The following is a 14,093-nucleotide window of genomic DNA, read 5'->3' on the forward strand; positions in this document are numbered from 1 at the left end:
GATCTAATCCACAGACGTTTAGGACATCCGAGTTTATCCAAACTTCAGAAGATGGTGCCTAGTTTATCTAGTTTGTCTACATTAGATTGTGAGTCGTGTCAACTTGGGAAACATCCCCGAGCCTCCTTTTCACGTAGTGTTGAGAGTCATGCAGAGTCTATCTTTTCCTTAGTTCATTCTGATATATGGGGTCCTAGTAGAGTCAGTTCATCCTTGGGGTTTCGCTACTTTGTCAGTTTCATTGATGATTATTCAAGATGTACTTGGCTTTTCTTAATGAAAGATCGTTCTGAGTTATTTTCTATATTCCAGAGTTTCTGTGCTGAAATCAAAAACCAATTTGGTGTTTCTATTCGCATTTTTCGCAGTGATAATGCCTTAGAATATTTATCTTCTCAATTTCAGCAGTTTATGACTTCTCAGGGAATTATTCATCAGACATCTTGTCCTTATACCCCTCAACAAAATGGGATTGCTGAGAGAAAGAATAGGCACCTTATTGAGACTGCTCGCACACTTCTAATTGAATCCCGTGTTCCGTTGCGTTTTTGGGGCGATGCAGTTCTCACAGCTTGTTATTTGATTAATCGGATGCCTTCATCTCCTATCAAGAATCAGATTCCGCATTCAGTATTGTTTCCCCAGTCACCCTTGTACTCTCTTCCACCTCGTGTTTTTGGGAGCATGTGTTTTGTTCATAACTTAGCCCCTGGGAAAGATAAGTTAGCTCCCCGTGCTCTCAAGTGTGTCTTCCTTGGTTATTCTCGTGTTCAGAAGGGATATCGTTGTTATTCTCCAGATCTTCGTAGGTACCTTATGTCAGCTGACGTCACATTTTTTGAGTCTAAACCTTTCTTTACCTCTGCTGACCACCATGATATATCTGAGGTCTTACCTATACCGACCTTTGAGGAGTTCACTATAGCTCCTCCTCCACCTTCGACCACAGAGGAGTCTAGTGTTGTTCCCCTTAGTTCCCCGGCCACAGGAACACCACTCTTGACTTATCATCGTCGTTTGCGTCCTCCATCAGGCCCAACTGGTTCTCGTCCTGCACCTGACCCTGCTCCTGCTGCGGATCCTGCTCCTAGTACACCGATTGCACTTCGGAAAGGTATACGGACCACACTTAACCCTAATCCTCATTATGTCGGTTTGAGCTATCATCGCCTGTCATCTCCCCATTATGCTTTTATATCTTCTTTGTCCTCGGTTTCCATCCCTAAGTCTACAGGTGAAGCGTTGTCTCATCCAGGATGGCGACAGGCTATGAGTGACGAGATGTCTGCTTTACATACAAGTGGTACTTGGGAGCTTGTTCCTCTTCCCTCAGGTAAATCTACTGTTGGTTGTCGTTGGGTTTATGCAGTCAAAGTTGGTCCCGATGGACAGATTGATCGACTTAAGGCCCGTCTTGTTGCCAAAGGATATACTCAGATATTTGGGCTCGATTACAGTGATACCTTCTCTCCCGTGGCTAAAGTGGCTTCAGTCCGCATTTTTCTATCCATGGCTGCGGTTCGTCATTGGCCTCTCTATCAGCTGGACATTAAAAATGCCTTTCTTCACGGTGATCTTGAGGATGAGGTTTATATGGAGCAACCACCTGGTTTTGTTGCTCAGGGGGAGTCTCGTGGCCTTGTATGTCGCTTGCGTCGGTCACTTTATGGTCTAAAGCAGTCTCCTCGAGCCTGGTTTGGTAAGTTCAGCGCGGTTATCCAGGAGTTTGGCATGATTCGTAGTGAAGCTGATCACTCTGTGTTTTATCGGCACTCTGCTTCAAGTCTCTGTATTTATCTGGTAGTCTATGTTGATGATATTGTTATTACTGGCAATGATCAGGATGGTATTACCAATCTGAAGCAGCATCTCTTCCAGCACTTCCAAACTAAGGATCTAGGCAGATTGAAGTACTTTCTGGGTATTGAGGTTGCCCAGTCTAGCTCAGGTATTGTTATTTCTCAAAGAAAATATGCTTTAGATATTCTTGAGGAGACGGGGATGATAGGTTGCAGACCTGTTGACACTCCGATGGATCCGAATTCTAAACTTATGCCAGGACAGGGGGAGCCGCTTAGCGATCCTGCAAGCTATAGGCGGCTGGTTGGAAAATTAAATTATCTCACAGTAACTAGACCCGACATTTCCTATCCTGTGAGTGTTGTAAGTCAGTTTATGAGTTCTCCCTGTGATAGTCATTGGGATGCAGTTGTCCGCATTATTCGATATATAAAATCGGCTCCAGGCAAAGGGTTACTCTTTGAGGATCGAGGTCATGAGCAGATCATTGGATACTCAGATGCTAATTGGGCAGGATCACCTTCTGATAGACGTTCTACCTCTGGATATTGTGTTTTAGTAGGAGGAAATTTGCTGTCCTGGAAGAGCAAGAAACAGAATGTAGTTGCTCGGTCTAGTGCAGAAGCAGAATATCGAGCAATGGCTATGGCAACATGTGAGCTAGTCTGGACCAAACAATTGCTCAAGGAGTTGAAATTTGGTGAAATCAGTCGGATGGAACTTGTGTGCGATAATCAAGCTGCCCTTCATATTGCATCAAATCCGGTGTTCCATGAGAGAACTAAACACATTGAGATTGATTGTCACTTCGTCAGAGAAAAGATACTTTCAGGAGAGATTGCTACAAAGTTTGTGAGGTCAAATGATCAACTTGCAGATATTTTTACCAAGTCTCTCACTGGTCCTCGTATTAGTTATATATGTAACAAGCTCGGTACATATGATTTGTATGCACCGGCTTGAGGGGGAGTGTTAAGTTACAGCATGTACATAGTGTCCCACATTGGTAGAGGAGTAGTATGTCCTTGTATAGTATAGCTATAAATAAGGCTCTTGTGTTGTATTATTCATTCATTCAATATATCAATAACATATTTTCTCCCGTGCCTTCTCACAGCTACAAAGTTTGTGAAGTCGAATGATCAACTTGCAGATATTTTTACTAAGTCCCTCACTGGTCCTCGTATTAGTTACATATGTAACTAGCTCGATACATATGATTTATATGAACCGGCTTAAAGGGGAGTGTTAGATAGTTATGTAAATAACCCTAGTCCCACATGGAATATGAGTAGAATATGTATTGTGTATAGTTATAAATAGGGCTATTGTAAAACACTTAATGGAAGATGTGAGAAAGCACGAGAGAAAAATCTTATTCCTTCTCTAAAGTGTTGTACAATGCCCTTTTCATATACAGTGATTACATAATAATAAGTATCTACTTCCCGATGTAGGACACTATACATGATTAACTACTTAACAGAAGATAATAATATTTTTCCCCTGCTTTCTCACACTTCTAACACAATTCCTCTTCTCAGAGGGGAATCTAACTATGTGAAAATCACCAGCTAAAACCCATGGTCCATTGAATAGTCCCCTAGCAGCCCCAATCTCCCACCACACCTCTTGCCTTCTTTGTCACAGTTAGGGGCATAAACCCCTGTTAAGTTCCAATTAAGGTCTTGCAGTTGAGAAACAAATTTGCAGGTTAGGGTAAATGCCCCACTAGCCACAATCTCCCCCTCCCAAACTTTGCTATCCCACATAATTAGGATACCCCCTCTAGTTCCACCGGCCTCCAATTGTGCAAATTTGACTCCCCTATTCCCCCGTAATTGTTTGACTTTATCTGTAATATCCCCTACTAATTTTGTCTCTTGAAAACAAAATATATCGGCCTTCAATTTAAAGATCAAGTTGTTTATCACCCTTCTCCTATCCATGTGGTTCAGCCCCCTCATATTCCATGATAGAATTTAATATTCATTAATCCACATTGATCTCCTCTCCCTTTGTATCTGGTTCCATTACTTTTGAATTTCATGTCAATAACCAGCCCTTTCAATTCTTGCATGCCTTTCTTTTTAGGAGTAGCAGCAATTGAAAATTCTGCCTTGTGTCTCTTTACTTGCCTACTGTTGTCGATTTTCGTGAACATGCCATTGCCTCCTTTTCGCACCCCTGGAAATCAATCCCAAATTGCTTGCTTAATTTGATCACATTCTGATAGACCCATAATGATGTGTCCAGTTCCCCTCTATCTCCTCCCCTGTTGTGTGTATTTTTAGAGTTTCAGCTTCCTCAACCTGCCAGATGTCTATTTCTGCTGTCTCCATTATTTGCATGCCCCTACTTATAAACATGTATTGTTTTGAGTCAGTGTATATATACAAATATACCATCATACTTGATATCTTGAAAGAGATTATGTAATGATAACACAAGAATTTTTCGTTAGTTATAGAAACAATTGTTTCATGTTCTTCTAACTTGTGAAAAGATGTATAGCATGGTAGAAAAGGGTCAACATTTGGGCTCTTGCTAGAATAGGAAGCATATTTTGTAAATCGGATGGGAGGAATATTGTCTTCGGAGATTGAATGAGTTGTTTCCTTCCTCTTGGACGAGAGCACAACCTAAATGTTTAGATGCTTGCTATGCATGGCTCTTCCCTCCGTCACCACCTTGCTCAATTTTTTTCTTCATCCTTCCATATTGTTCTTCTGCTTATTGATCTTGCAAATCTTCATTTTTTCCATGTAGAGCAGTTAGGCTTGCTTGATATCTGTATAACCACTGATGTATTACGCTTTGAAATGCAGTACGCTCGTCAACATCTGCTTGATTTCATGTTTCGACATGGGCACTACAAGGATGCTTGCTTGTTATTTTTCCCTCCCAATTCTGTTCCTCCACCTCCTCAACCATCTTCAGGCGTTGTTACTTCATCTTCTTCCCCTCAACGACAAGATCCTTTGGCAACAGATTATGGGACCCTTGATCTATTGTGTGATTTGTGCACTGCTTATGGAGCCATGCCTGTTTTGGAGGAAGTACTGTCAGGAAGAACTTCAAATATAACATCACAGGATCCATCAGTGAACAAACATACAACTGCAGCACTTTCTCGCATCTGTAATTATTGTGAAAATCACAAGCATTTCAATTATTTATACAAGTTTCAGGTATTATTCACTATCTTTTGCTTTGAACTCTTTCATTTGGAAAAATGAAGTAAATGGTGACCCTGTTGTCGAGGTTGATGTTAAATTTCTTTACACGTGCCTCTGGAATTATAGACCTTTAATTGATGGAGATAAAATTAATTGGCTAGTGAAATACATCCACTTCATCAGATACACTTGACGAAAGATTGACTAAGAGTAGACTGCCTCTCTGATCTGACTTATTATGCTGTAACCCAGTTTTTAAGAAATGCTTCAGCTTTTAAGCAAAAACATTTTGCTAATTTCTTTAGATTTCATGTATGGGTTCCGGTAGTGCTGGTTTAGGTGCTTTGGTAAACCTCAAGAAGCTCAATCTTTCTGTTTTTCCACAAGCTTCACTCCAAAATTTGATCATATTCTCTGATAGGTTGCCCTAATCGATTTGCTTCCATTTTCTGTATATAACTATGTACTAATGCCATGTCTCCGTCCTGTGTATTTTAAAATTGCACGATAATCAGGTGACAAAGAAGGATCATGTGGCAGCTGGGCTTTGTTGCATACAATTGTTTATGAATTCTTCTTCTCAGGAAGAAGCTATAAGACACTTGGAGAATGCCAAGGTCAGTCCATTTTAAGAATTTGTTCTGCTGCACATCTGCTTTATAGATGGTGTTTATGGTCATCAATGAATTATTGGTTTTACAAACGCTAAGCTCAGGTGCTGTGCTCTCTTTTCTCTGTCCTAGTTATCAAACCAAGTTTAGATGCTTAGGGAAGCCAAAAAATACTGGCAAGGTGCAATTTTATAAGCAGCGTGCTTCTAATGCAAGGAATGCAGACCTGAATAATGGCTGGTTACTCCTTGAATTGGACCATTCTTGAAATAGAATTCCTTATTTTTTTACTATATTTGCAACTTTGAGATTGAAATTTATATGTGAAAAATGATAATTCTTAATTGATGGAATCAATTGAAGCACTTATTTATTAGTTCTAGATATAGCAGATAGTTTCATTGGTCTAATTTGGGACCTTAGAATGGATTTTGACTCTGTATGACAAACATATCAAGAAAAAGAATAAGAAAGCGTCCATAGATTTATTTATGCCCTCTGGAGAGTTGTATGAGGTGAACGTTTCACATATGGTTATATGTGATAGCGATGGACGCAGTGATGCTATCATAGACTATGATTATCTAACAGTTAAAGTATAGTTGATATAGCGGAATGTCAAAATATGATTTGGTGGTGAAATTTGTCTGAAATTCTAGGATAGTCTTAAGAAATCCGGCTTAATTTATTTCCTTATGTTTTGACACTTATATTTCCACAGAAAGACCTTATCAGGATCTTAATAATATCTAATTGCGTATATAAAAAATTGGTTAATAATGAATTCTTATTAGGAATGAATTTATGAAAATTCTTTTAGCAAAAAGTTGATTGCTTGGTCAAATAAAAAATATATGTGTGTTGTATGTGTGTATATATAGTTATTTATTATATTATTATGTATATTACATTAATTAGAATGTGTTAGTTTTTATGTCAGATAAGTTAGTATCAGCAATATGGTCTTACTAAGACTTCTTTAGAAAAATCATATCCGCCTATATCTTGTATCTTTAGTATATCTGTATCTATAGTATATAAAAGCAGAAATTACATGGATATAAATAAGTATAGATTATTGTATTTATACATCAGCCGAACAGAAAATTGTATATATGCATGGGTAAGTAGTTTGAGATGATTGTTGCTCGACATAAATGACACGGGATATATATAACCTGACAGTTCACTGGCACCTCAATTGCTTTGTATACATATTTGTTCTTCTTGTGAATTATCACAAATTGTTTTCTCTTTTGCTATTTCTTTATTGCATTGCCAGCAGATATGCTGTTTCCATATTCTTTATCTGCATCTTTTGATCATCCCCTCTTTCCCTATGCAAGGATTGCTTTCACCTTCTGTGGGGTTTTAGTTGCTAACTTGTGCTCTAACTCCTGTGTGGTCTGCGTATTCTTCATTTGTGATATAGATGCATTTTGAGGAAGGCTTGTCAGCGCGACATAAAGCAGGAGAGTCTACTAAGCTTATTACCAAGGGCATCCGAGGAAAAAGTGCCTCTGAGAAACTAACTGAAGAAGGACTTGTCAAATTTTCTGCTAGAGTTGCTATTCAGGTAAGCATGGGATGCTAATAAACTGAGATTGGAAATATCTTCACCTGTCAGCCAAATGCAGTTAGGTGCATACCATTGTTGCTTTCTTGTTGCTTCTTTCATTTTTGATGTTCTGTTTTCAGAACCTTATTCTCTGTTATCCGAGAGTTGATGCTCTGAAAGATAGCCCTTTTAATTTCACACGTAACTTCTGTAAGAATCCAGAATAACGGGAGGTTCTTCTCAGAAAAGCAAGATGTTTGAATCCTGCATTTCATTTCTTACTCTATCAATAGCATAGAACTCTCGTTCATTACTAGGAGAATTCCTTCTGTCAAAATGAGCCATTTACTGATTAGAGAGGATGGAGGAAACAGGATTTGTAAATGACTTCTGACATCATATCTAATGATAATGCTTCTAACGTCATTCAGTATGTGGATTGGACATGATCATTAGCACTCATAAGGGTTTGATGCTTAAGTTGTTTCACGTCTATCTTGAGTTCATGATTGTTTATGCTTCCTGATTTGCAGATAGATGTTGTCAAATGCTTTAATGATGCAGAAGGACCACAGTGGAAACATTCACTTTTTGGGAATCCAAATGATCCTGAAACTTTCAGGTGTGTTAGTCTTGGGTTTTTGTGCGTTTGTTTTTAATGAAATGTTACCAGGCTCAAAAAAAATGAAGAAAAAGAAGAGAAGTTTTTCGAGACATTAACCAAAATTTCAATGTTCAGCGTAGGGGTTCAATACTCGGACTCTGGTAGAAGAGAAAAAGAAGTGTTAGAAAATATTTTGCAATAGCTGGAATAGGCGGTGCCACAGGAACGGTTACACTAAATTATGACAAGGGAAAAACTTTAACCGCGCAGGACTATTTAGGTTTCCTATAAAGATGGTTGAGGCTCTAATTCCATTTAAAATGAGAATTCTTTTTTGTATGGTTGTCGAAAATGTACGACAGGGCTCTTATATAGGAGTTTAGTCTACATGAGATTTATAGAGGAGTTTAGATTACATGAGGTGATGAAACTTTAGACTGCATGAAATAAAGGAAGTTATTACTTTAGAAAAATTACATAAATACCAAATTTTAAATAATAACAGAATTGGGAAGAATTTTTATATTATTGACTTAGATATATACTAACGTATATATTTAACATTGCCAACATTATGCAGGAGGAGGTGTGAAATTGCAGAGACTCTTGCTGAGAGGAATTTCGACTTGGCTTTCCAGGTGATCCATGGGTTCAACCTTCCAGGTAGTTCATGTACTTTCAACTTTCTTCAAAACTTTTCCAGGGTATGCTCCCGTAGTAGAATTTACTATTGGTTTATGCTCAACTGTTTCAGCTGTTGACATATATGCTGGTGTTGCTGCATCACTTGCTGAGAGAAAGAGGGGAAGCCAACTCACGGAGTTCTTTAGGAACATTAAAGGAACCATTGATGATGATGATTGGGATCAGGTATTTTTATTAATGCAGTTGTCTTCAATGTGTGTTGCTTTGTCTATTCCGCAACAGATGATTGGCCTGTCTTTCCCTTTTCTTTTTTATAACTCATATCTTAAGGAATGCTCGTATTTGGGAGGGTCAAATATAATAAAGTGTGTGTGGGGTCGGGGGCATAGATTCTACACTAGTGTACTATTTATTTTGTTGTTAAGGTGACATGTATCAAGTCTACTCCACTTCTCCCGGTTCAACTGTTATATTTTAAAACAGTTTTAACTATCACCCACAATGGTAACCTATTTCAATGATCTTATGCTTCATGATTGTTTAACGGCCACTAAGCCAAGTACTAAAGCTCGGAATTGATAACCTCCTCTGATCGTTCTGTCATTCATTCAGGTATTGATAACTAATCTTTTGTTAGTGCAGACCATCTTGGTAGAAGAGCTCTGAAGTCATTATTCTAAATTTCATCTTGTCAACAGTAGAATTGCATAAGAACATCCCAAGAAGCCAAACGTTAATGGATTCTATTATTTTTCCAACAATAGAATCTGATTTATAAGGATAGTAGTATTTCTATCTAAACCTAGTTTTGTACTGCTTGGTTTCTATTTACACTAGTTTCTAATGATCTGACGGCATATTTAACGAATTCTATTATGTTTTAGGTTTTGGGAGCAGCCATCAATGTGTATGCAAATAAACACAAAGAGCGACCTGACCGCCTGATTGACATGTTGACTAGTAGCCACAGGTCAGTTTATTTAAGAAAGTTGTTTGCATGTTAGAATCTTTTAAAAACAGGGCAGTATATTTTCTACTGTTGCATCTACTCTAAATCTTAAGGAATTAAAGTCTGGAGATTATCCAGATCATTGAGGATGAAATCACGGGTGATGTAAAGTTGCATCTTGTATGCTGCAAAAGTTCGGAAAAATTTACTTAGCATTGCTCATGATGATCTTCAATATGCAGATGAATAATATCAGGCCAACAACAAAATATTTTCATGTGCATACGTAAAATAAATAAAGTGAAGTGTGTGTTCTCTAACAGATCAAGCAACTAATAGGTTAAGCTTTTTAGATGAGACGGTCTGCACAATTCAATAATATACTTTTAATTTCTATGCTCTTAATTTAAAAACTAGCTGGTAAACTTTGAGTGCCGCCTCATTTTTTAGCTTGGCTTTCCCAGGAAAGTACTTGCTTGTGTTGTCTGCGGGCGTCTCAAAAGTGCATTCCAAATTGCATCCAGAAGTGGAAGTGTGGCTGATGTTCAGTATGTTGCACATCAGGTTCGTTACGATCATGAACTTCAGAGGTTAAATATCTAAAAAAAATTTGAGATGGTAACATATTGTATATTATAATAAAATCAGTACACAGGTTGTACTGAAACCATATTTACAAGTGAGTAGCCAAAAGAAAAAAACTTGGTCCTCAGGCCTAACAAGATTCTAGGACATCTAGGATTGAAACAGTATCTTCTGCGTAGATCTGTTTACACCAAAAGCAAAAAAGTAAAACACAATTAAGCTTGATCTTCTACACAGAGTTTCTTCTATCCTCAAAACATCTGGAATTCTTTTCTTTCCAGATTGTCCACCAAATACATGCTGGGATAGTTCTCCATCTATTTCTATCTCTTGCTCCAGTTCCAACTTTATCCCAACTTAAAAGAACTTCAGTAATCTTACTAGGTATTGTCCAAGCTATGCCCCTGAGATTAATAAAAATCTTGCATAACTGGTCAATTATCTTGCAATGTAAAAATAGATGGCTAACTGTCTCAACATCTTCTCCACATAAGTGACATCTTGAGCACAATTGAATCCCTCTCTTTATAAGATTGTCTTGTGTCAGAACATCCTCCTTTGCTAGTAACTAAGAAAAACATGCTACGTTACAGGGAATCTTGATTTTCCATATATGCTTCCAAGGCCAGTTGTTAATCTGCTGGTTAGCTTGATTCAGGATCTTGTATGCTACATTCACCTTATAGATGCCATTGTTATGTCCCTGCCACCTTATTGTGTCCACCCCACTCTGTAAACCTATGAATCTTTCCAGATGTTTGATGAAGTCGGTCATTCTGGCCACCTCCCAATCATTCAAATTTCTCCTAAAAATAAGTGTTCATGCTTGGCGGAGGGCCCATTTCAGCTACTGTGTTGTGTTGGTGTTGTGCCAGAACATACATGTCAGGGTAGAGGTCCTTTAAGCATCCATCTCCCAACCAGTTATCTTTCCAGAAGGAGGTTTTATTGCCATCTTGCACTTTGATGGATGAGTTGTTCTTTAGAATAGGCCAGAGTGACTGATGGATCTCCATAAGCTAACTCCATATGTTGTATTTACTTCCTTTGTTATCCACTTGTCTTCCTCACCATATTTGGCTTTGATCACATTACCCCATAAAGTTTGGGGTTCTTGAGAATACCTCCATAGCCATTTCATCTTAAGAGCCTTGCTATGGTCCTTCAAATTCCGGATGCCTAGTCCACCATGAGCTCTGCCAACTATAAGAGATTTCCACTTGACTAAGTGAAAAACCCTTTTTTCTCTGTTCCCTTGCCACGAAAAGGTTCTTCTTAGTTTGTCCAATCTCTGTATAACTCCTGCAGGAATAAGGAAGAGTGACATCATATATGTTGGGAGTGCATCTAAAACTGAGTTGACGAGGATGAGTCTTCCTCCCATTGATAGGTACTGGGATTTTCATCTGGACAGCTTCTTCTCACACTTTTCAATAGTATTGTTCCATATCTCTTTGGATTTAGATTTGGCACCCAAAGGCATGCCAAGATAGACAGTAGGTAGAGTTTCTACTTCACCTCCCAAGATTAGTGCCAATTGTTCCATATCAGGTACTTCAATTATTGGGTAAAGATGGCTCTTTTTCCAATTAACATGAAGTCCTGAAATTCCTTCAAACAGTATTAGAATAACTCTTAGAAACCTCAGTTGCTCCTTTTCTGCGCCGCAGAAGATTAATGTAACATCAGCATATTGAAGCATATTGAAGGTGTGTGATCTCCACACTATTGTTTCCACTTCTAGCTACCTCAAACCCTTTGATCCACCCATTGCTTTTTTGCTGTTTTAATCATGTTATTCAGACCTTCCATGAGTAATATGAAGAGAAAGGGAGATAAAGGATCACCTTGCCTTAGACCTCTATGGGCAGGGAAAAAACCCTCAGGAGATCCATTTATGATGATTGAAAATCTGACAGTGGAGATAGAATATTTAACCAGTTGATCCATTTTACCCCAAAACCCATTTGGCATAGCATATTTAACAAGAAGTTCCCGTTTACATTATCATATGCTTTTTCGATGTCTAGTTTACAAAGAATTCCCGGCTTCTTCTGTTTAGTTCTTGAATCCACAGCTTCATTGGCAATCAGAACTGTTAGTTTATAGATATGTATAGTGTAGTCTTGTCCCACATTGGAAGAGGAGTAATATCTCCTTGTAGTGTATAGCTATAAATAGGGACCTCTTGTATTGTATTTATTCATTCAATATATCAATAACATATATTCTCCCGTGCCTTCTCACATGGTATCAGAGCATTAGTGAGAACAGATCGCTGTGCGTCATTCCAGCGTTAACCGGGAAGAAAGAACTTAGTCATCGTGTAATTTTTCCGGTGACCTAAGGCTTGTCTAAGTGAAAGTCACTTTCTGTCGGTGTTGTGCTAAAACCAACACCATCATCAGGTAGATCACCCTTCGACTACCAACCCCTTGAAATTTTATCCGGCAGAAAAGCCGCCCCGCTCCTCCACGTGCCGGAAATAACTTTTCCGGCGAGGGTTCCGGCTACTTTCCGGCCATTTTTTTCGCGAAGCTTCTTCAGGACAGTGTGTTCTCCTTAAAATTCCGAGCCTACCCATCTAATTCAAATCAAATTCCGGCCACTTTTATATTTTCCGGCGTGAACAATGACTTCTCTGGCCATTTTGTTTTTGAAAATATTTCTTCCGGACAGCTTGCTCACAAAGGAATTCCGAGTCTATCCATCCGGGTTACAACAAATTCCGACAACTTTGGAATTTTCCGGCGAGCTACAGTGTTTCTGGCGTAAAACAGTGTTCTGGCGCAGAACAGTGTTCTGCTTTACCTCTGTAAACAGTGTTTTTCAAGCTATTTCTTCAGCTACTACTACAAATTGTAGCGACATGGGGACCGATACTTTGAATAGTCGGATGGTTTCTTTAGCAGAGTATATTGAGTTCCTTCAGTATAAAGCATGTAGGCAGAAATCGTCTGAGATAGCTTCTGTTATAATATCTCTCAAAGCTAAAGAAAATACAATATCCAAAAGGCCTATATATCAATTGCACTAATCAGAGAGTTCTTAAGCAGCAGTCTTCTTAAGCTTTGCAAGCTCTTGTCTCACAACTCCGGCCCTCTTAATCTTTGCCAACATAAGCTTGAACATGTCAAAATCATTAAGTGCAGCCCTCCTCTTCTGCACTATCAACTTCCTTCCCCAAGAACTGTTCTCCCACTTGGTCTTCACATCAGCAGCTTCCATAGCCTCAACCAAGGTCTTCTTCTTTGGGATTCTTTTGATGTCAATTTTGATATCTGTGAGGGAAAGTCTCTTGAAGTTAATTTGGCTCCTCACCATGTCGGGAGCATCAACAAGAGCCCTGTTTTGGTCGATGACGTCGACTATAACGACCAGCTTGCCATATTCCTTTCCGTAGTTGATTAAGGATACCCTACAACTGGAGCTATAGGTGGTGGAGCTACAACTGGAGCTGTAGGTGGTGGAGCTGGAGTGACTGAATCTCCAAAAGATGAAACTGGTAGTACCTCAGAAATATCTAAGTGATGACCTGAACCTGTGAAGTATGATTGGGTTTCAAAGAAGGTAACATCAGCGGACATAAGGTACCGCTGGAGGTCAGGAGAGTAGCATCGATACCCCTTTTGTGTTCTCGAGAAACCCAGAAATACGCACTTAAGAGCACGAGGAGCTAACTTATCTGTTCTTGGAGTAAGGTTATGGACCACCTACAATTCCGGTTGTAGCTCCACCACCTATAGCTCCAGTTCCTCCACATAATCCAGTTCAACCTTCTGCAGCTCCACCATTCTTGACTTATCATCGTCGTCCACATCCAGCATCAGGCCCAGGTGATTCACGCCCCGCATCAGATTCTGCACCTACTGCGGACTTGTCTCCTCTTAGTCAACCAATTGCACTCCGCAAAGGTGTACGATCCACACTTAATCCTAATCCCCACTATGTCGGTTTAAGTTATCATCGTCTGTCGTCACCACATTATGCTTTTATATCTTCTTTGTCCACTGTTTCTATCCCTAAGTCTACAGGTGAGGCACTATCTCATCCAGGATGGCGACATGCTATGATTGACGAGATGTCTGCTTTACATGCGAGTGACACTTGGGAGCTTGTTCCTCTTCCTGCAGGTAAGTCTACTGTTGGTTGTCGTTGGGTT

The 14,093-nt window shown here is 39.1% G+C and overlaps 1 protein-coding gene across 1 annotated transcript in view; it reads left to right on the top strand.

Moving 5' to 3' along the window:
- LOC104093489 (uncharacterized) overlaps positions 1-14,093 on the top strand; it is a 102,587-nt gene that overhangs the window by 83,035 nt on the left and 5,459 nt on the right. Inside the window, exons 28-35 of the mRNA XM_070182474.1 lie at positions 4,629-4,991; positions 5,495-5,596; positions 7,023-7,166; positions 7,682-7,770; positions 8,333-8,415; positions 8,507-8,622; positions 9,282-9,367; positions 9,811-9,910. Coding sequence (XP_070038575.1) covers positions 4,629-4,991; positions 5,495-5,596; positions 7,023-7,166; positions 7,682-7,770; positions 8,333-8,415; positions 8,507-8,622; positions 9,282-9,367; positions 9,811-9,910 — 1,083 coding nt within the window. The remainder of the gene's footprint in view (positions 1-4,628; positions 4,992-5,494; positions 5,597-7,022; positions 7,167-7,681; positions 7,771-8,332; positions 8,416-8,506; positions 8,623-9,281; positions 9,368-9,810; positions 9,911-14,093) is intronic.

This window comes from Nicotiana tomentosiformis, chromosome 8 (genome assembly GCF_000390325.3).
Source record: "Nicotiana tomentosiformis chromosome 8, ASM39032v3, whole genome shotgun sequence".
Lineage (NCBI taxonomy): Eukaryota > Viridiplantae > Streptophyta > Magnoliopsida > Solanales > Solanaceae > Nicotiana > Nicotiana tomentosiformis.